Genomic DNA, 21,025 nt, shown 5'->3' with positions numbered 1-21,025 from the left:
TGAGGAATGAATGATGGGTCTTTTGAATCCATTCCTAAGGGACTATGATATGGGTTACCTTATCCTTTATGCTTTCAATCATTGCTGTGAAAAATGTTGTCAACCAAACCACATCATCAGATGACCCACCAATCAATCCCCTATGCCATTTGACGTTTTTCTCATTCAACATGAAAGTCATCTAGTTTTGTTGATTGTCTCAGGGTTTATTGAAAGCAATTAAAAGGTGATATATAGATCCATCATGGATGATGAGTTTAGCCGTTTACTAAGATGTTTCCTTCTTACAGGCCAGTAGGAGCAGCACCACCAGCAGCATCTTTGATCTTTTTAATGATGGGAATAACAACATTGACAATGAAATCGATCAAGCCTTGGAGACCACCAGCGCGGACAGTTTGCTTCAAAGTATCAACACCACCCAAAGCTTGGATTTGTTCGAGAGCTTCTTGTTGAACTTGTTCGACTTGGGCATTGGTCATGTCCAAACCAAGACCACCAAGGACAAGATGGATGACAGCCTTAAGGATGCCGGCAAGAAGACTCACAAGAAGACTTGCAATGTCTTCGAGAGCACCGAGTTGGATGGTCTCCATGGTATCTTCGTCAATCTCGTCATTCTTTTCAACGAATACAGCGGCGGCACTGCTTTGGACAGCAGGGGCAGATTGCATAGCAGCAACAGAGGAGGGGGCAGATGCTGCAACGCTATTAGAGTGACGTTCAGCAGCAACAGCAACAGAGGCACCAGACTCAGCAGAAGCATTAGGAGCAGCAGCAAAAGCACCAGCAGCCAAGCAAACGGTAGCAGCAGCAAGAGTGAAGAAAGAGAAACGCATTTTGATAATAATGTACTAGAAGAACTTGTAGTGGTGGATGTCTCTTGTACCATTGCCTTCATCTCATGTTTTTATACCTTGCACATATCAACCATCTTCTTCTTACACCTAGTCAACTTTGCCATCATGATGCATAGCCCACTTCGCTCTCTTCACTTGAATTTGGCAAGAAGAGGACAAGAGGATGTCTTTGCCGTCTTTTTCAAAATGAACATAAAAGCTCAACCACGGAAGTATCCAGAATTTCACAGGAATGATGTGTTTGCTAATAAACCTCATGTAACTGTGACTTAGCCATTAGGTATGCATAATAATCCCTTCATGGACACAACCAATATGATATTTGAAATGCGCATGTATTGATGATACAATGAACCAATATCTAGGAAATAATAATCATGATGCTGGAAGATAAGACCGACACACAGGACATTCCAACTTGATCCGCATCCACTATTAGGAAAAAAAACAAAGATGGTGAGAATAAAGAACCCGCCACAGGAGACTTTTTCTCGAATTCTTGGACTTACCTTCTCTAGACATTCAGTATGGAACAAGTGTTGACATGGTGTCAACATGTATTGAGCGCGTCCCAGTACATGTAATCCAGGGGGTCCCGTGCCCGAGGTATCAACAGGTAGCATGCATATAGCGCAATCGCGAGGCAAACCTCCTCCTCCTCCTTCATTCTCAGCACCATTGGGTCCATTTGGATTCTCTTCATCGCTTGGCGGTATGATGGGATGATAGTTGTATGTTTGTGGCAAAAACTGTATAGTTAAAATTAAGCAAGTGATCTAAGGGATGCCTCTTAGTTGTAAAAGGAATATTTTCAATTTACCCTTTCTGAAACGAAGAATCGAGGTCCTAGTACATCTTGGAGGTACAAAATGAATGCTTGCAATCCAACGTACAACGCAAGTAGCCACACCAAAGGTGACGTCTCATGGGCAATAAGATTGTGTGGGCACCCATAGAAATCTATTCATTGTATTTACGTTAAAAGCCATAGAGACAAGATTTTGATTCAAACTTACACAATGGAATGGCCAGACGAGTGATGCTCATTGTTATTACATAACGTCGACTGAGGGGTTTGCGACATCCACGGAGCACATTTCTTACAATTTGCGGGACCCAGAATGAATAGAATCCAAATCCAAGCGTGCCAATGATGATGTTTTGCACAAAGGCTGATCGTGCCGCTGTTTGATAAAAGATAAACAATCCAAGCAACAGTAAGACATCTATGATCGTTCCCAAGGTTAATACAAGGTTAATGCAAGGTTACAGGAAAGCGGTGATGCAACTTACATAGACGATAATAAAGTATGCTAACATCACGTGGCGAATCATTTTCAGCGATCATTGAACGTCCACGGTTTGTGGCAAGGGGAAGAATCGTTTGCTGTTCGTTCACGTTTGTATTTGGGTTGTCTTCGTTCGCTGATTGAGTTGCTGGTGCCGGGCGTGTATTTTCAGGTCGTTGGATTCGCCAAATGAGAAGCAAGTAGCGCATGCTGAATACTGACACCAAAATAAAGTTGAAGAATGCTGCAGCTGCAAATGGCATGAATACGGATTCGACGACAACACCTGTTGTCAAATGCAGTAGACACAAATGACCATCCATCATGGCTTGCATGGCAATAGTCCAGTAGGAGACATTGGACACGCTCTAGTTTACACCCATAAGTAAGAGCCATACATATGTAAAACCAACTTGCTTACCGAGGGCGTGGAGGTATATTCCATCTGGTTGATCAAGCTGAAAATTTGAACGAGGGCGATGATGGTTGCCATGGTAGCATAATGGATGCTCTTGTTGTAAAACTTCTCGATGCGTGTGCCATCACTGTCATTGGATGTAATAGATACTCCACAATTTGGTGAATACATGACGCTCGACATTTTCAATGGAGGTGCCTTGATGGTGGTGATGCCTTGTGGATTCTCAAGTTCTACAGTGATGATGAAGAATCAGCCACTGATGGTTGCCATGGTAACGTATCAGAAAACGAACCTCTCTCATATTCCAAAAGGTGTAAGAGTTTGACATCATCGGGTACTGGATGCAATTGTATAAACATTTCAAACATGCACTGGAAATCCGTCGAAAATGACATGTCTAAAAGGAGCCGTTGCATTGTTACACGAACGTTGAAAACATCCCATTTTTGCATTGTCACTTGCCTTCAGGTCCCTGATCACTCCAAGATGCTAACTCTTCAAGTTCCTCAATACGCTTATCCATTTCTTCTAAGATGACTTGACGTGTCTGATCCATTGACTGATTCGTGGGCAACATGTGTAGCAGGTCTTCAGAATAGGAGATTGACCTAACAAGAAGAACCCATGCATTAATCATCAAAGATCCCCTCTCAAGTATAATGCATACCTATTGGAAGCGCCGACAAGGTAGATTGAACCATCGTTACGAAAATGCACGCCATCTGCCAGCAGTAATGCGCCATAATCCACCTTATTAGAATCTCGTAGTCGCATATAGCCCTACACATCCATGCCCCCATAGCATTAGTCCCATGTCTACACCATTGGATGAGTATGGAACTTACCTCCACGTAATTGATATTTTCATCGGTTGATTGTACAGATTTGATGATGTTGAACGTGAATGAACCTTTGTCTTCTACTTGAAACTCGCCCCAGGCCTCATTGAGAAGCGTTTGATTGTTGGATGGCTCATTGTCCGGTAATGTCACATTCTCACTTTGCCAGTCGCCTATACCATATGTTAGCCGATTGAATAAATGACTTTTTAGATGTATGACATACCTCTGAAGACACCAGTGATGTTGTGATAGTAATGAGCACCAGGGCGCTTCAGCTCTTGGAGTTGCTGGACCTGTTCTTTGACGGAGGATGGGAGGGGCTAAGCGTATACACGTCAATAAGCTTATCCTTCAAGTATCGTTGATATCATACATGGGTGACGTTGACACCAAAAGTGACATTGCCTAGGAATTCCTTTTCGTCGTTGAGAGCATCAATGACGGTGTCAATGGAAGGGCGTGCTCGTCGTGCAGCTTCATCTTCGGAGAAGTTGAGTGTCAAGAGCCAAAAGAAGAAAAGGAACATGTAGAAGGTGGACCGATTCATTGCTTGTCTTTGTACAAATGCTGCATTGTCAGGCGAGTCCATGAATGAAGAGAACAGAAACTGGGGAAAGCATAGGCTTTGCTACGAGCAAGGGAAATTGTATCCCGACCGATATCATCCCGTATCAGCGCATCACACTTGGTCGCCACTTTGGCTTGTATCACCCTATAGCATAATGTTTGCATTACACTTTAATAAAGAGGGGAATGTCTACTATCCTTTGATATACAGTACATGTGCGTACAAGATGCAGTGTGTGTTTTATGCACTACACACGATCCATCATGCTTTGTGCAACCCAAGGCCGCCCTTGCACAATGCGCCTAAACAATGGGTGGTCAACTTATTACATTTGCAAATGAAATCCTCAGCACCCTATCTCGTAGCTTTTTATTACTACAAACTTGGTGTTGTAATAGATTGCAGATGTATTTCATCGCTGGAGTGATAGCGGCAGTGAAATAAGGTGTTATAGACGATTGGGGTAAAACATTCTATGTATGCGACATAGGAACGAGGAGTAGTAGTTGTTATAAAGACATCATCATGCATCCGGTTATCCCTACAATTAGACACACTGAATACAATACAATGACCGCCGACATGCTAATAAGAAGACTATGCAAATCATTTTCATGCTGTTGCAGTAGTAAGCTAATGGCTGATGACTCATTCTCATGCCTTTAATGAAGTTGCTTATCACTATAATAACTTATAGGTGGCAATCACGTGGAGGTCTGCTGAACAGATGACATGGATCACGTGGTTCCAAAGTAAATAACCTTGAATTGATCTACTAGTGGCTAGTAGTTGTTTGTCCCGGCAGCTTGGCATATTAAACCCGCCATACAACCGATCAAGCATATGATACATTTATCAGCAATTTGGGTGGGATCATTATGTGATTTGGTAGCTTGCATTGCATTATCAAAATAGTGATGCATTCTTGATGGGAGGGTGCTTCGGTACAGTATTGTTAATGATGCCAAGCACAACCAACTTTGTACGCGTGGAGTTTAAAATGCGCTTATGGCAAGAAAGAGGCGGGTAGATTTGGTGCAGTGTAACTCTCTTTCTTTATTACAATCATCATCATGGGTGACAATATCAAAGTTATCGACGCTGAACCACAACAACAACAACAAGCAGCAGGCTCTCCTAGCCAACAAGGCGGTATCAATGCCAACGCTCTCCTCAATAATACTTTGGATGGATTTGCCAACCTTAGTTCCAAGTTCAACCCCTTTGCTCAACGACTTGGCAAAGGTATCGGCCAAGTGAGACAGGTAAAGCAACCCCATGCGTGATGAATGGACACAGTGGACTGATTGAGGCCTTGAATAGTATGCACAAGAACGCTTGGGTACAGCCGAAGACATTACAGAGCTTCCTCAAGAGTATAAGGATCTTGAAAAGGTAAACAAGAGGTTGAGATGGTGTCGAAGAGATCACTCATTTGGAATCATGATAAGCGAGTGGATGCATTGCGTGGTGTGTACACTGGTCTTCTCAAGGTGACTCGTACGTATGGCAACCCATCCTATGATTATCCTGTGCAGTTGCAGGAGTCTTTGGCTGGATTTTCGAGCACGGTGACCTCTCAGTTCCAAAACTTGGCCTTATCTCCAGCCGAACGTCAACAGATGGAACAACAGCAACAGCAGCAGCAACAACAACAGCAACAAGATGAAAAGCAACATCCCAAGACTTTGTCACATGCGCTTGCTCGCGTATCTTCTCAAGGAGCACAAACTGTGGGAGTGGAGGATCCTCTTGGCACTGCTTTATTCAAGGTGGCCACTGTATCGGAAAAGGTGGGCGATGCACGTGCAAGGATGGACCAAGCTATTGTGGGCAAGTTCAATCAACCCATGCAAACTACGCTCAACACATCCATCGAACAAGCTCTCAAGGCTCGTCGTAATGTCCAATCCGTTCGCTTGTCATTGGATGCATGCAAGGCCAGATATCGCAACGCTAGACCCGATAGACAAGAAGCTGCTCGCTTAGAAGTTGAACAAGCCGAGGATCAATTTGTCGCTGCTGTTGAAGAAGCTACTAGCTTGATGAAGGCTGCTTTGGAGAATGTAAGTTGGCATAAGGAAAAAAAAAAGTATACATGTCTATATATCTCACACATTTATTTATTTCATGTAGCCTGAACCTTTCCGCAACTTGGCTGATCTTGTGGCCGCTCAAGCTGCTTATTTCAAGGAAGCTCATGAACTTTTGACTGATCTTGCACCTGAACTTGATGAGATCCAAGTAACACAGGAGTCATTGTATCGAAACAGCCGTGAGTGATAGCATTTATATTTAGCATAAAGAAGTTATATGGGTCATTTTCTCTTCTATCAGTAAAACGTCTACAATGAATATCTACTATAATACGATCCGGTCCCTGGGTTCCACATATATATATACGTTGTTGCATCAATTGCCTTCCTTTTAGGGGTGTGTTTCTGCTGACTGAAACGTTGCCGTTGTATATCTTTCTCTCTCTCTTCTTCTTCCTCTTCCTTGCTTCCCTATACATGACAACCTCGGAAGGGGTCCAGGTTAAACGCAAGCAATCCTCTCTTGCAAAAGCAAGCATAGACAACGCGAGCACTTCCAGCTTACCTACTTCGCTCACAAAACGCCCGAGATCCGATTCAGTCGACAGCAGAACATCGTCTTGGTTTCAACGACTTTATCCCTCCAATTCATCAGCTACCAACCTTACCAATGTCCATGCGCCATCCAATGACAACAACAATGGGACGATGACTGAAAGCCAAAGCGATAGCAACCAAGGCAAACAAACGCACAACACAACCACAACGACAACAGCACCAACAACAGCAGCAGCAGCAGGGAATGGAGATGATGATGATAGCGGCAGCGATAGTGGCTCAACGAATAAGAATGGTCAACAGCCATCGAGTGGAATATGGTCTTGGTTTGGATATTCTAATGCATCTACGGAGGGCAAGTTACAAGATGTGCCATCCTCCAAGGAAGACAAACAAAGCATTGATGCTGAAGAAGTGAAACAAGAACCTGTACCTGTCAAGAGTGCTTCATGGCGATCTTTCTTTTGGACAACCTCTGATCAACGAGATAGCGTTGTTATTGAAAAGAATGGTGCAGAAGGAGAAGCAACATCACCATCATCATCATCGTCACCATCACCGCCTTCTCCAAAGACAAAACCACAAAGTCGTCCTATCAAAAAGAACATGGTGCTTCCATCAGTGCATCCAACATCGACGGAGGAAAAACAACTACAACAAAATGATGACAGCGCATCTTCATCATCCATTGTCAATAAGGCGTTGCGGGCTATCAATGCTATGTTTTCTCAATACCCTTCCTCGTCATCATCATCGCATTCACGTGTCAATCCTCGATTTGCCAAATTTGTGCAGGCGATGCAATCTCATCCCGAAGATATCGCTGGCAAAAAGTTTGTCATTATTGGTGTCCATGGATGGTTTCCAACCAAGGTAATTAACTCATTTATCATTGAACAATGACATGTTGCTTACATTGTTTTCATTCTAGTTAGTACGCAGCGTGATTGGGGAACCTACAGGAACAAGCATCAAGTTTTGTGAACAGATGGTGGCTGGCATGAGACACTACTTTAAAGATACGCATGGATTGACAATACCCCATCACGCTATTACCAGTATTCCCCTGGAGGGAGAAGGCAAAGTGGCCGAACGAGTCGACATGTTGTATCAAAACCTTGTCAGCAATCCAGCTTGGGTCAACGCTTTAGCATCAGCCGATATCATCTTTTGGGCAACCCATTCGCAAGGAACCCCTGTCTCTGCTATCTTATTGCATCAATTGCTTGAACAAGGCATGATTCATCAACCAGTATGCTTTCTCGCCATGGCAGGTATTTCACATGGCCCATTTCCTTCTCTAAAGGGTAACATGATTGTCAAGGTAAAAGAACAAAGAATCACAAACAATGAGCACAAGGTTTACTCTTTTTGTCTATATAGTACTTTGAAGCGGATGCAGCAAGGGAGCTATTTGAATTCATGGACTCTTCCAGCACCGTATCCCAACGCTATCGTGAATCCCTTGCTTATTTGCTACGACACGGCGTCAAGACTGTGCTCATTGGATCGATGCAAGATCAAGTTGTTCCACTGTATTCAGCTATCATGGCAGGCGCTTCACATCCCAATATCCTTCGAGCCATGTACATCGATGGTCACGTGTACTCTGAAGACGACTTCCTTATCAATCTCATTTTATTTGCACTTCGACTACGCAATGCTGGATTATCCGACCATGGATTGTTAACCCATTTGAGCGAGGTGTTGGCAGGCGATTTATATTCATGGGAAGGTGGCCATTCAACCGTATATGAAGAAGTGGGCGTGTTTACCATTGCTGTGCAGTACATGTTTGAAAGCCTGGATCATGAGAATGCCAACGCCAAAAAGAATATCAAAAAGGACGATGATACAGTATTGCTTGATCCCTTTGAAGCCAAACTACGTCTCAATCCCTTTTACCTCCCATGGGCAATGCGTGGTATCTGTGACGACGCCAAAGTTCTTGGTGATGCCATCTTTAGTCGAGAACTCGAAAAGTTGCGTACTCTGTTTGAGCGATGGAAACCTTCAAGTTCCAAGTTGCGCGAGGTCAAATTCCGTCTCGAACCACTCAAGGCACGCTTATAATCATGCGACATAAAGATATAATGATAGGATGTGCTCTTTTCACCCCGTTTTAATACCTGATTTATCACGAATATACATATAGATTGCAATAAAGATTTAAGTGGATGTATCCCACAAATGTATATATATAAATATCCCTAGTCTAAGATTGTTTGGTTGCATTCTCGTACATGTCAGCAGAGAAGATGATGCGATAAAGGAAAAAATGAATAACAGATTACAGAAATTGTGCTAGTTCGCTTCCACCCAGGTTGAGATCAGGCGATTGTGTATGGATGGCACGAATAAGTTCAATGAGCTGAGCGCGTGTCTTGGCGTTGAGTTGTTCCTCGTCTGACAGCACATGCACAAAAATCTTGAGAAGATCCGATAGATGGTTCAATACCTGTATGCGTCTATTATTAGCCAAATGACTACCGCACCATGTTATAGGGGTATACTTACAAATGCATTATTGGAATGGAAAAGTTGGAATAAACACTCAAAAACAGGTCCATTCTCCTCATAGTCGGCCTTCAATGGCAATGCACCGAATAAAACAGGGAGTACTTGTTCCATGGGCATGGCATCAGGATGCACGAGCATGAGACGAGCGACAGCGCCAGCGGCATTATCAGTAGTATTTGGAAGAGGTTGATGATGGAATAAAGGATGCAATGCTGTCAAGATGGTAGGGTATTGTCTATGATACGTTTTCCGTTGATAAGTAACGCCTTTTCAATGACACATGCCAAACAAACTTACGAGCTCAAATTGATTTGGGAATAAGTGACCAAGATGCCTAATGCATATGCCGAGTTGCTTCGCACTGTTTGATCTTCATCACTGGTGCCTTTAACAAAAAGTTGCAGCAAACGTTCGGTATGCGGTGTAACGGCTGACTTGACACCACGAATGCATTCGCCTAAACACCCAATAGCCATTGATCGTTCAGCTGGAGTCTTGGTCTTTTTCTATTGTAATCAATACGATGATGAGAATTTGAATGCCGTTGTTTCTCGCCGTACACTTACATAGTATTTAGCAATGAGAGGAAGGAATACGTCAAAGTAAGAGGAAAAGCCCTCGCCAATGGCTTCACATAATGCAGCAACGAGGTCGGCAGCGGCTCCAATAAGAGCTGATTCTGATTCAGCTTCCTCATCCTCATCAATGTAATCATCCTCGTCGTACTCTTGTTGACAGATCGATCGCTTCTCAAAAATATCAAGCAAATAGCGTGCAATATCCTCAACATCTACATCAAAGTTCATGAATGTGTGTGGACTTTTTCGTATGGATGAATGAATACTTACGTTTGGCAACAATGGCAGGACCCATCAACTTGAGTGCTTGGATCATTTCTTGACAGAGTTGTACAACCACCATGCGATCATCTTCATCTTGCCATACTGCCAACACTGTGGGAAGCACCATATCAATCATGTTTTGGACGTTTTCGTGCACCGGATAGTTGACAGGCAAACCAGGGACCCATTCACCAGGATTAGAAATGGTGTAAAAGGTGCGTACAAAGGCAAACAAGCTACCGACAACAGCTTTGCGTACACCATCGGAAAGGTGGAATGATAGCTGATTCAATTCTTGGATAGAAGACTCGACATAAGGCAAAAAGTGTGATTGGGTGTTTTCAAAAAGCTCTCCCAAGGCATCCGCTGCAAACTCCTTTTCATCTGCCACAGCCGAGTTGAAAGCAAGTGCGCCAAAGTCATCATCATCATCATCGCTTTCGATATTGCTGGAAGTGAGATCGATCTCGCCTTGGAAAACTTCATCCTTCTCTTCAGCTTTGCAGGATGCAAGGATAGGAGGCATGATGGTGGGCAAGTAAGGAGCAAATTCTTCACCAAATACGCGTGCAAGGATAGCGAAAAACGCATAAGAACATTCACGTAGCCGAGGGGAATCAAGATGTAATTGCTCAATAGCCAGCTGCATCAGGTCTTGAGTACAATGTCTGAACTTGTCGGCACCCACGGCTTCTGCAATAGCACCTGCTGCATCACATGCCACGCCACGAAGCAGCAATTGGTCATTTCCTTCCTTGGCTGCCATAAGAGCACGAATACGGGGCATCACCTCATCAAAGTATCGGTTGAATTCCTCACTAGCAGAATGAGCTGCACTACCAATGGCAGCAATAATGGTTGCCTTGGTCTCCGTTTGCATCGAACTATCCAAAAGGACAAGCAATTTGCTCATCAACATTGGGAGATATTGCACCACCTCGTTGCCTAAGCCCTCAAGAATGGCATCCAGAGCATTGCATGCATGTTTGGTCACTTCGGGATTGTTGTCGTTCATCAAGTTGAATACCAAAGGTAAAAGCACTTGGTGATGTTCAGAGATCTCGGCTTGTAATTCCTCCGCCAAGCAGCCCAATGCCATACATGCTCCACGACGAACAATAATCTCAGGATCACGTAGACCATTGCATACAATTGGAAGCAGCTCCGGCAACTTGGTGCTCATGAATTCCGCACACCCTTCCACAATCACCGCGAATGCCATCATGGCCGCCTTTCGGTATCCTGGGTCGGGGTTTTGCATATAGCTGACAACAATAGGCATGAGAATCGGGAAAACTTGTTGCGGTGGCATATTGCTGGCAAGTGCATTAAGCACCTTGAATGCAAGCTAAGGGAAATAAAAAATGAGATCTTCTTTCATAAATGATATTTAATGATAACACTTACACGTGATGGGGAATCCTCGTCGACATCATCAGGGTCTTCTTCAGTACCAATGGGCATCAAGCCTTCAATAAGGAATCCAACAAGCTTGAGGCTTCTGATTTTGTTTTGCTTGCTATTTCACCATGTTTATCAGTACATCCTTCCTTTCACTCATTCAATGTTTACTTACTAGATGGCAGCCCACATCAAAAAGGAGAGTGCCATGACACGCACCGATTCGCTAATATCACGGTTGGACCCCACACTCAAGAAGAAATGGATCAATTCGACAAGATGGGTAGATAATAGAGGCGTATCCTATAATCCATCATCATGAATAAAAAGCTAAGATAGAAGAGGGGCCCACCATCACTTACCAACATGAGCAATGTATCAAAAACTTCAAAGATCTCAGCTGCACTTTCTTCATTATTGCTCTCCAAGCAGCGTTCCAAAACGTTGACCATGGCTGGGATCATGTCTCTGAACCATTTCTAATCCTTCCATCAGTATCATTGATCAAGTTCTTACCATCCTTTTTTCCACCTACCACATCTTCTTTGGTTTCAGGATCAATGAATTCAGCGAGTTTACCAAGCACACTAGGAAAAAGTAGATGTATGAGTACATCCATATCGCGTCCAATCATAAAAACAAGAGATCAACATACAGCACTGTCGTGGTTCGAACCTTTAGACTTTCTGGATCGACGATGGATTTGGTAAGCAACTCGTACAAGGGAGCCGTGTTCTTCATGAAAAAGTCGGCGATGGCTTCAAACAAGGTGTATAAGAGATAGGTGCCAACTTCTCGGTGAGCAGCGCTGGAACTTGTACAAGCTTGATGTAAAAAGGTCAACAGCTCTGGCCATAATTCCTTGGGTACATCGATATTGGCAATGGAAGCAATGACACGTGCAGTTGAGTGGCGGACCAATTCCCTAAATAATCATGCAAAACATTCGGCCCCCCATTGTTAATCCAAAGTGGGTCCCATTCATGATACATACATATACAACAATACCTACTTTTCATCATTCAAAGCAATCTGCAAGAGCTGACTACGGATAGCTGTCTTATTGGCATCAGGGATCTCTGGCCACCATTTGTTGATACGTTTGCGTAGCTCGACACCTGCCAGTTGGCGCACTTGGAAATGAGGCGATCGACTAATGATCTCGACGAGACCAGGAATACAGTCTGCTGTCGTGTAATAGTGTGTGTTCAAGGACGATGTGGCCTGCAGATCGTTCACGCAAGCTCATTAGTCTTTGGGTTGCATGGTTGCAAGAGCCGTTCTTCCGCTTACATTGCGAATCGTGTCCGAATCTTGAGCACTTGCTAGCTTTGTCAGCAGCTCATCAAGTCCTGCGAGGTATTGCTAAAGTAGACAACAAGAGGGTACCTAGTCAACAAGAGAATGGTGCATTGACAACCGTTGCTCACCTCCATATTGGCCAAGCTCGTGCAGGAAAGAGAAAGGATTTTTGGTGATACCTTCGGCTGAGACAACGCCCTCTTTACACGCTTTTCAGTCACACGCGTTGTTCCTTGATGCTCCTCGCGTGAGCGTGTATCCAAGGATTAGACATTGCTTTATATAACTTTCCATATCCTATAAATAAAGTGGCATACAAAGAAGATAGGTGGGGGTTGTGAATGGAGAGAATAATAACAATGAGTCTTTTATGATCATTATCAGCTTGAATGTCATTGTAATGCTATGTTTATTCGATGCATCACTATTGATTGCCACTCTAGCATATGGTAAATGAATTCTGTATCAGGAGACCAATGTACCTCAATGCAAGATTTTATGCAGCATGGGCGTATTCCTACAAAGTAACGATCACAAATGATCCCACATTCAATCCCCATACGATGATTTAATAGACTTTTTTATTAGCTGATTAAACATGGCAACAGACTATGGGACAAGTGTCAAACATTGGGTGAAACAAGAGGTCTCAAGACCGGATGGTGGGTAACATCACGTGTCGCGGAGTGCTTATTAGAACTTGTACTGCGTTGGAAAGAGAGAAATGAAACGACGTCTTTTGACTCAACCTCTTGCAACTCCCTGCTGTGGTATGCGACAATGATATCTCGTGCTTTGAATCGCCAGCTTGGCATTTCGATACATGGTCTTCAACCTGCACGTCTATACACACCAACAACTCGGAGTGCCGCCACCCATCGCACTTACCATCAATTAAGAGCGCAGCAACAATCTCTTCAACAGCAGCCATCCTCGATTCCCCTGTTGCAACATTCCACTCGAGCTCGTTTCTTCTCTCATGCAGCTACTATGCCTGCTATGCAAGTGCGTAGCATTGGATTCTCTTCCATACCTCGAATGACCATTTCGGTATTACGACTGCCGACCCTGTTGGCAGGGACAACCGTGGCAGGTGTCACCTTGGCAAACAACAAAATATCAGGTAACTTTTTTCTTCTTCTTCTCTCTCTCTCTCTCCCTCTCAAAGCGTCTATGTACATCATTGTTCATGTAAAAATGGATGATAGATTGGACTGATAAAGGAACGGCTTTGGTATTGGATGGTCTCAAGGAAGCACAAAAGGTCTTTTCGACGTTGCAGGAACAAGCTGAAGAACTTGATATCTCAATCCCTGAAATCCATTTACGTGTACCGGATGCAGTCAAAGACTTTCTCGCCACATTAAGCAGTAGTAGTACATCAGGAGAACAACACTCGACCACGCATTCATTTGACAAGGTCAACAATGAAAATAATACCGGTGGTGGCGATGGTGATGGTGGTGGAAACGGCAACAAGGATGGAGAAAAAGCAGCAGCAGCAGCCACCACAGCAGCAGCCGTCGCTGCATTTATGAATGATGAAGAAGAAGAGGAGGATGCTAGACCGGCCAAGAAGAGCAAAAAATCAGCATCGAATGGAGGAGGACACCAAGACGAGCAATTGATGATGTTGACAAAGAAATTGATTGAGATCCGCAGCATCCTCATGTCAATCGATCACAATGAAACGCTCAAGCTCCCAAGTATTGTCGTTGTTGGATCTCAGAGTTCGGGTAAAAGCTCTGTATTGGAAGCTATTGTTGGTCATGAGTTTCTCCCAAAGTAAGTGGATGGAATTACATTACATTGAAGGATAGGATGCTAATGGATTAAAATGATAGGGGATCCAACATGGTGACTCGACGCCCTATTGAATTGACATTGATTCATACCCCTGGAGAAGATGAGGAATATGGCGAGTTTCCACAGCTGGGTCTTGGCAAGATGCATGATTTCAAAAAGGTGCAAAAGACATTGGTTGATATGAACCTTGCTGTGTCTGAAGAAGAATGCGTATCGGATAAGCCCATCGAGCTCAAGATCTATTCACCCAATGTACCGGATTTGACGCTGATTGACTTGCCTGGTTATATCCAAATTTCCAACAAGAATCAACCCGAGACGCTGAAATCCAAGATCGAGGACTTGTGTGAAAAGTATATTCGTGGACCCAATATCATCCTTGCAGTATGTGCAGCCAATGTGGATCTTGCCAACTCTCCAGCTTTACGTGCTAGTCGCAAAATGGATCCTCTTGGTTTGCGAACCATTGGTGTTATTACAAAGATGGATCTGGTGACCCCTGAAGCTGGTGCAGCAGTACTTCGCAACGCTGATTATCCATTGCATCTTGGCTATATTGGTGTCGTATGTCGTTCTCCTGAAGGTGTCAAAGGCAACATGACCAATGCACTTATTCGTCAAGAAGAGGATTTCTTCCACAATCATCTCATTTACAACCAACGCGATATCCAAGTTGGCACGGCAACTTTACGTCACAAGTTGATGAATGTCCTCGAGCAAAGCATGGGTCGATCGCTTTACAGTATTGTGGATGCCGTGCAACAGGAACTTGAAGAATCTCGATATCAATTCAAGGTGCAATACAATGATCGCCGTGTCACTGCAGAGTCCTATGTTGCCGAGACGATCGATTCACTCAAGCATAACTTTAAGGATTTCGCCACTCGATTTGGCAAGCCCCAAGTACGACATGAGGTGCGCACCATGCTTGAGCAAAGAGTCCTCGATATCTGTGCCGAACAATATTGGTCCGATCCAAAGATTGCCGAGTTGCCTAAGGCGGCTGTTGATGACTTTTATTGGCTGTATAAGATTGATTTGGCTTCGGCAGCATTGACTAAGAGTGGTATTGGCCGTTCGACTACACAATTGGTCGTCGATGTTCTTATGAGCAATATGGAGCGACTAGCAAATGCAGAACCTTTTTCATATCATCCCGAGACACGCAAGCAAGTCATGAGCTTTACAGGCGAGATCTTGCGTAGCAAGTTTTTGGCTACCAGTGATCAAGTAGAAAACACCATCAAGCCATACAAGTATGAGGTAGGATGCTTTATACAACGTGTATATACATCATACTTACTCATTGTCGATTAGGTCGAAGTCACGGATATGGAATGGAGTGATGGTGTCAAGCGAGCGGTTGCATTGCTCGAAAAGGAATTGGAAATGTGTGATCAAATGGCCAGCTCTATCAAGAATGCTGTTGGCAAAAAGAAGCTCAAGGGTGCTATCAAGTACTTGTTGGATTTGGAACGAGAGGATGATCGCCGACAAGAGCGTTTGAGACAAATTGCTGAAGAAGGCGGCATTGCTACTGAGGAACAAGTCTTCCATGAGAATGATGAAGAGATCGTCAAACCTTTCTACAACCCCAAGATCCTTGAAAAGGCCAAGGAAGCATTGTTCTTACGAGACCGATCCATGATCCTCAAGTATCGTATTGCTGCACTCAAAAGCCGACAATGCAAGACATCAGAGAACAAACAATATTGCCCTGAAGCATTCCTCAATGTGATTGCTGAAAAGTTAACATACACGGTAAGTTTGTGTTATTTTACTTGATGGATGATGCCATCTCTAATAAGCGATATTAGGCTGTCATGTTTATTCAAGTGGAGCTCTTGAATGAGTTCTTTTTCCAATTCCCCCGCGAGGTTGATAATCGCTTGGTATACCAGATGAACCGCCGACAGATTCAGCAGTTCGCCCGTGAGAACCCTCCAATTCAAAAGCATTTGGACCTTCAAGAACGAAAATCCAAGCTAGAAGATGTTATGGATAAACTCAACTACCTTGTGAAACGACAAGCTGATCGTCAAGCAAGAAGCAAATTGGGATCCATGCCATAAATTTCACCCTCTTATAAAGTTTGCTCATCCTATTATCTCCCCCTTACCCTTCTCTTGACATAATAAAAGTATCCTTTGTATAGACTAAGATGCAACTCTGAATGATCAACAAACACTGTATTGTTGTTTAAATAGAGATAATGCTTAACAGACGTATTCTAGAGCTACCACGAAATCGGCTCCCCAAGGTGCACTCCATCCTTTGACACCTGCTCGCTTCCAACATGTTTTGGGTATACCAATGTCTGCTATATACAATGTTCCTGTCACTTGACTCGACAAGCACCCTGTCTTTGGAGCTCCCAAGCACACAGTCCATCGAGGATGAATGCAGTATTCTATAGAGTGAACTCGCAATGAGTAAACGATAAAATAAAATGTCGTGATGATAATCATACCTCTAGCTTCCCCAAGGGCACTGGGAAAATCAATGCTGAGCACAGGTGAAGATTGTTCGCTTGTCCATTGAATCATCTTGCATAAGGATTCGTATTCTTGTTGATCATCATCATTCTCCAACACATTGTGTTGTGATCCAACCATGGCATCTACAATCAAGTCTGCTGACCATTGGCTCAATTCTATTGAATGCATGTTAAAAAAGAAGTACGCATGCAAGTTGATCCACAACATTACCTTGAATGTCATATACAATCTTGCCACCCACATGTTCGAACATGGCTTCTTGCTGAGCGATAGCATCGCCTAAACCTTGTCTCTTTTCACTTGCACATACCACAACGTGACATCCATGATTGATTAAGTGTCTTGCAGCGGCCATACCATAAGCACCAATCTTGTTATTGCCTGTGAGCATGATGATGACAGGGATATCATCGGATTGTATTCGCCGGCTACCACCTATGGAGTCGTGTTATTCATTGTGTGTGCGTGTGTGTGTTGTTTCCATGCCTACCAATGAGTTGTAATGTCAATGCACATACACCTCGACCTCCATTTTCAATCAATTGGACTTCGGAAGGACCGGTTTTGACTAGTGGACACACAAAGCGATCAGCTTGTGCAACAAGAATGACAAATATGGATGAAAAGAAAATGCTTACTGCATTCATGCTCTGCATGGGCCATCTGCAATGGTGACACAGGGATGCAGCTGATATGTGTATCCAATGTCCGTATGGAAGGTGTAAGGTGTTTGCCGTGATTGTTGCCATTGACAAGTTTCCTCTCATCCGTTGTTGAAGATTCGGTATCGCTCTCCTCGCCAATACTTTCCCTCTCATTGTCAAGCACATTTTCTGTTGGAAGCAATTTGGTTCTTGCAACATCGGGTTTGCGTGGTAATCGATTCAATGTCACTAACAACGTCTCGGGAGCCGTCTCATCCAATTCCTATGTTACGGGGAATTAATAACCTTCGCTCTCTCCCATTTATCTCTCTCTCTCTCTCTCCTTGAATACTTGCCCTTATCTCGGCAAACACCTTTTCCTTGTCAAACATGCTCAAATTCGCTTGAAAATCAAACTCCTTTTCCTTGAAGCCATCCACATCTTCATCAGCCCAACCATTACTGCTCACGCCTTTGCCATTGTGTTGCTGTTGTTGCTGTTGACGTGCTTTTCGACCTAACAAATGAAAAAAATTGAATACATGATCCTCCCATCCATCATCAAAGATTCCTTATTACTTGAAGAAGATCGCTTGGGTGTGTTGTTCTATCATAAAGGAGGTTGTGTGAGTTGCTTGGTCAAGACATCAATGGGATTGCATAATGATGATGATGATGCCACCTTACTTTCTTTTGACGAGGACGTTGGTTGTTTTCATTGGAGACCCGCTCATGAGTTGCTGTTGTAGTTGTTGAAGTCTGTTGCTTTTTACTCGAGCCATTGGTTGTTGCTGTCTTGGATTGCTGATCGTTCGCCGGCTTTGACACAACTTGAAGATCGGCAATATCTTTGCCAGAAACACCGTACACAGAAGTGAAATGAGGCGGCTGTCCGGGGAACAGGAGTTGAGCTAACGTAATAAGAAACCAGTCGAATGTCGGTCAACAGTATTCCAGGAATTAAAGCAAACACTGCATGCGTGTCGGCATCATGTAGGGTGTGGTGTGCGTTATATACCCTCTTTAAGTGTCATCTGCTGTGTGGTTGGTTCAATGTGTGCGACGGTGCCAGTGAGCTTGAGCCCAGAGTGTAGCTGTAGTGATATGACAAGTCCCAGGAAAGCTTCTGCCATATTTCGTTTGTTGCGTGGTATTGTTGTTGCTTGGTTAGTGTAAAAGTGTGGAAAGGAAAGGCAATAAAAGCAAGCGAGGACCAATTGCGACGTATTTGGTAGTGGACTCCGTTTATTATGTCCAATGAAACCGTGCTTACCAGCAAGCGGGATGCCTCACATCAAATTACACCCCATCTAGTTACCTTACACCCTTTTTATTATTGCTGAACTAGTCATTCCTATCATAAAGATGATGATCAATTACAAGTACTTTGCGTTGTATTTTACTAGGGAGACCTCATGGATGGATTGTTATTAAGCTATCTTGGCAAGCAACAAGGAAAACTCGATAAAGATGAAAGACTCAGATCTTGTGTAAAAAGGGAGGATGATGTTAACCCCTTGATGATAAAAAAACGGACTCTTTGTGTTTCCAGAAAGGTAATTGATGGAGCATAGACGATCACAACAACAACAACAAGCCAAATCGAATGTACGCACATGTAATGTATATTTACACCGCTAATACTATGCATGATGATGTTATTTACTCGAATTGAATTGCTTGCGCAGACTATCTAACTCTTGTTGCAACAATGCCATCTCTTGATCTTTCCTTCGATTTTCTTCCTTGAGCCTTAGGATGTATTCATAAGAATGTTGAATCAACACCACTTTGCTCATTTGCTTCACTTCTTTTTCCTTGCTGTCTCGACGTTCTTGAACATCATCCTTGGCAGCTTCCTCATCCTCTTCTTGTCGTTGTTGTTCCACCAAAGCATCCGCAATTTCCTTACGCAACGCATCAAAGCTTTGTTTAAGCGTGTCTCGTCGTTTTTGTTCAGCTGCCTTGTGTGCCGATCGTCGATTCTCAACGCCTGATTGAAAACTCGTAGAAAATTCAATACCCAAGCTCTTTGCCTTGCCTTCACGCATGTTTTGATAGTTGCTTTTAGAAGCTAATGCAGCAGCAGCTACCTCCTCTTCAATAGCAGTGAGTCGTTTTCCATTGGGTTGTAGTGAAGGTGAAATGAGAGGCTTCAATGCTCGTGGAGACGCCGTTGATGATTGAGGGCGTAAAGCTGCTGGCGATACCAAAGCTGCAATGGTTGGATCGGTGCCTGATGTGGTAGGATGTACCCTTGGTGACATATGCATCGCTGTTGGAGCCAATGCAGGCGATGTAAATGCAGCTGAGGTACGTGATACCCTCCTTCGTTTAGTTGTAGTAGCAGGTAAAGATTGCTTTCTAGTAGGCGCTGGTCTCATCTCTAGCATAGCAGCTGGTAACGACGCCATATTATCCACGGATGAGGATGAGGATGAGGATATTGCTGATGATGGTGGTTGATGTTGTGGTGTTATTTTGGGTGTTGCATTGTTATTGGATGCCATGGAAGGTTTATCATTGCTCTTGCCACCTTGTTGACCCAACCTCATTAGTAACGATGGAGTGGCTGGTGCAATAAATGCATGATCGTCATTGTTGTTGTTGTTGTTGTTATTAGATGCTTTGGATGATGATGATGATGCTGATGGAGCGAGTTTCCTAGGGTATGTTGCTTCTTTGGATATGGTTGATGAGGATGTGGTTGTCATTGACTGTGATTGTGCTGTTGCTGATGATTGATGTGAAGAAGTTGTTGCTGTATGTGCATTAGCAGAAGGAGGCATGTGGGGATGAGCGGATCTTAGTTGCTGCTGCTGATGTTCAATCATAACCAATCTCTGTTGTAATACGTTCTCCATCCCTTGTTGTGAATGCAACGCTGGTGATGTGAGTGGTGAAAAGGTCGATTCAGTCGTGTTGTGTTGTTGATACGTCGACGATGATGGCCCAATCGCAGGGGAAAGTAACGGACTGAAAAAATCCTATTTGGATGATGGCATGAGCTATACGAAGACGTACACCAATACTCATTTGAGCTTGTATAGTACCTCATCCTCTCCAAAGATTGAGCCCATACCATGCGGGCGATTTAATGGCGTATGTGCAGGTGACATGTCATATTGAGCACTATTACCAACATGGCCATGGCCTTGTAGCATCATATTATCCTGTAGCTGCTGTGCGTCGTGGTTCCCAAACTGTGTCATTGCAAATGACGAGCCAAGATCTTGTGAATAGTCCATGTTCATGGTGGTTGGATCGTTGCCATGGTAATCCGCTGGGACATCCGCAAAGGAAAAGAAATCGACAGAGCCGTCCATTGCATGCTGCTGGTTTTGGGAGGAATGATCTCCTTTGCCATTGTCACCGGAAGCTCCAAAGTCATATGCTGCAAAGTCCATAGAGAAAAGAACGGGAAGAGCTGTAAAAGGA

At 43.7% G+C, this 21,025-nt stretch overlaps 8 protein-coding genes across 8 annotated transcripts; 3 read left to right on the top strand and 5 right to left on the bottom strand.

The window, feature by feature from the left end:
• Positions 1-284: 284 nt before the first annotated feature.
• Positions 285-839, bottom strand: O0I10_003640 (uncharacterized protein; the record flags this gene model as incomplete). The annotated part of the gene is made up of 1 exon (XM_058483708.1): positions 285-839. The coding sequence occupies one exon, from the start codon at positions 837-839 to the stop codon at positions 285-287; it is 555 nt and encodes a 184-aa protein (XP_058345506.1).
• Positions 840-1,235: 396 nt separating this feature from the next.
• Positions 1,236-4,001, bottom strand: O0I10_003639 (uncharacterized protein; the record flags this gene model as incomplete). Its single annotated transcript, XM_058483707.1, has 12 exons — positions 1,236-1,292; positions 1,370-1,609; positions 1,681-1,820; positions 1,877-2,086; positions 2,154-2,517; positions 2,571-2,800; positions 2,863-2,967; positions 3,033-3,178; positions 3,238-3,350; positions 3,416-3,582; positions 3,636-3,732; positions 3,786-4,001. 12 exons carry the CDS (start codon positions 3,999-4,001, stop codon positions 1,236-1,238), a joined length of 2,085 nt encoding a protein of 694 aa, XP_058345505.1.
• Positions 4,002-5,053: 1,052 nt separating this feature from the next.
• On the top strand, positions 5,054-6,263 carry O0I10_003638 (uncharacterized protein; the record flags this gene model as incomplete). Its single annotated transcript, XM_058483706.1, has 4 exons — positions 5,054-5,245; positions 5,304-5,375; positions 5,432-6,046; positions 6,117-6,263. The coding sequence occupies 4 exons, from the start codon at positions 5,054-5,056 to the stop codon at positions 6,261-6,263; spliced, it is 1,026 nt and encodes a 341-aa protein (XP_058345504.1).
• A 230-nt stretch (positions 6,264-6,493) lies between these two features.
• O0I10_003637 (uncharacterized protein) lies at positions 6,494-8,647 on the top strand (the record flags this gene model as incomplete). The annotated part of the gene is made up of 3 exons (XM_058483705.1): positions 6,494-7,447; positions 7,506-7,898; positions 7,958-8,647. The coding sequence occupies 3 exons, from the start codon at positions 6,494-6,496 to the stop codon at positions 8,645-8,647; spliced, it is 2,037 nt and encodes a 678-aa protein (XP_058345503.1).
• A 217-nt stretch (positions 8,648-8,864) lies between these two features.
• Positions 8,865-12,773, bottom strand: O0I10_003636 (uncharacterized protein; the record flags this gene model as incomplete). Its single annotated transcript, XM_058483704.1, has 13 exons — positions 8,865-9,032; positions 9,092-9,329; positions 9,392-9,600; positions 9,661-9,884; positions 9,943-11,284; positions 11,344-11,455; positions 11,513-11,640; positions 11,700-11,816; positions 11,873-11,924; positions 11,993-12,262; positions 12,350-12,561; positions 12,631-12,702; positions 12,768-12,773. 13 exons carry the CDS (start codon positions 12,771-12,773, stop codon positions 8,865-8,867), a joined length of 3,150 nt encoding a protein of 1,049 aa, XP_058345502.1.
• A 646-nt stretch (positions 12,774-13,419) lies between these two features.
• O0I10_003635 (uncharacterized protein) lies at positions 13,420-16,517 on the top strand (the record flags this gene model as incomplete). Its single annotated transcript, XM_058483703.1, has 5 exons — positions 13,420-13,762; positions 13,848-14,424; positions 14,484-15,708; positions 15,763-16,206; positions 16,263-16,517. The coding sequence occupies 5 exons, from the start codon at positions 13,420-13,422 to the stop codon at positions 16,515-16,517; spliced, it is 2,844 nt and encodes a 947-aa protein (XP_058345501.1).
• A 144-nt stretch (positions 16,518-16,661) lies between these two features.
• On the bottom strand, positions 16,662-18,720 carry O0I10_003634 (YjeF family domain-containing protein; the record flags this gene model as incomplete). The annotated part of the gene is made up of 9 exons (XM_058483702.1): positions 16,662-16,855; positions 16,916-17,098; positions 17,154-17,378; positions 17,434-17,511; positions 17,582-17,870; positions 17,944-18,104; positions 18,167-18,194; positions 18,275-18,498; positions 18,606-18,720. The coding sequence occupies 9 exons, from the start codon at positions 18,718-18,720 to the stop codon at positions 16,662-16,664; spliced, it is 1,497 nt and encodes a 498-aa protein (XP_058345500.1).
• A 525-nt stretch (positions 18,721-19,245) lies between these two features.
• O0I10_003633 (uncharacterized protein) lies at positions 19,246-20,994 on the bottom strand (the record flags this gene model as incomplete). Its single annotated transcript, XM_058483701.1, has 2 exons — positions 19,246-20,574; positions 20,641-20,994. 2 exons carry the CDS (start codon positions 20,992-20,994, stop codon positions 19,246-19,248), a joined length of 1,683 nt encoding a protein of 560 aa, XP_058345499.1.
• Positions 20,995-21,025: the final 31 nt, after the last annotated feature.

This window comes from Lichtheimia ornata, assembly GCF_029851405.1.
Source record: "Lichtheimia ornata isolate CBS 291.66 chromosome Unknown scaffold00012, whole genome shotgun sequence".
Taxonomy (NCBI): Eukaryota; Fungi; Mucoromycota; class Mucoromycetes; order Mucorales; family Lichtheimiaceae; genus Lichtheimia; species Lichtheimia ornata.
Note: the sequence above shows the minus strand (reverse complement) of the source record. Positions and strands in the feature narration are given on the sequence as shown.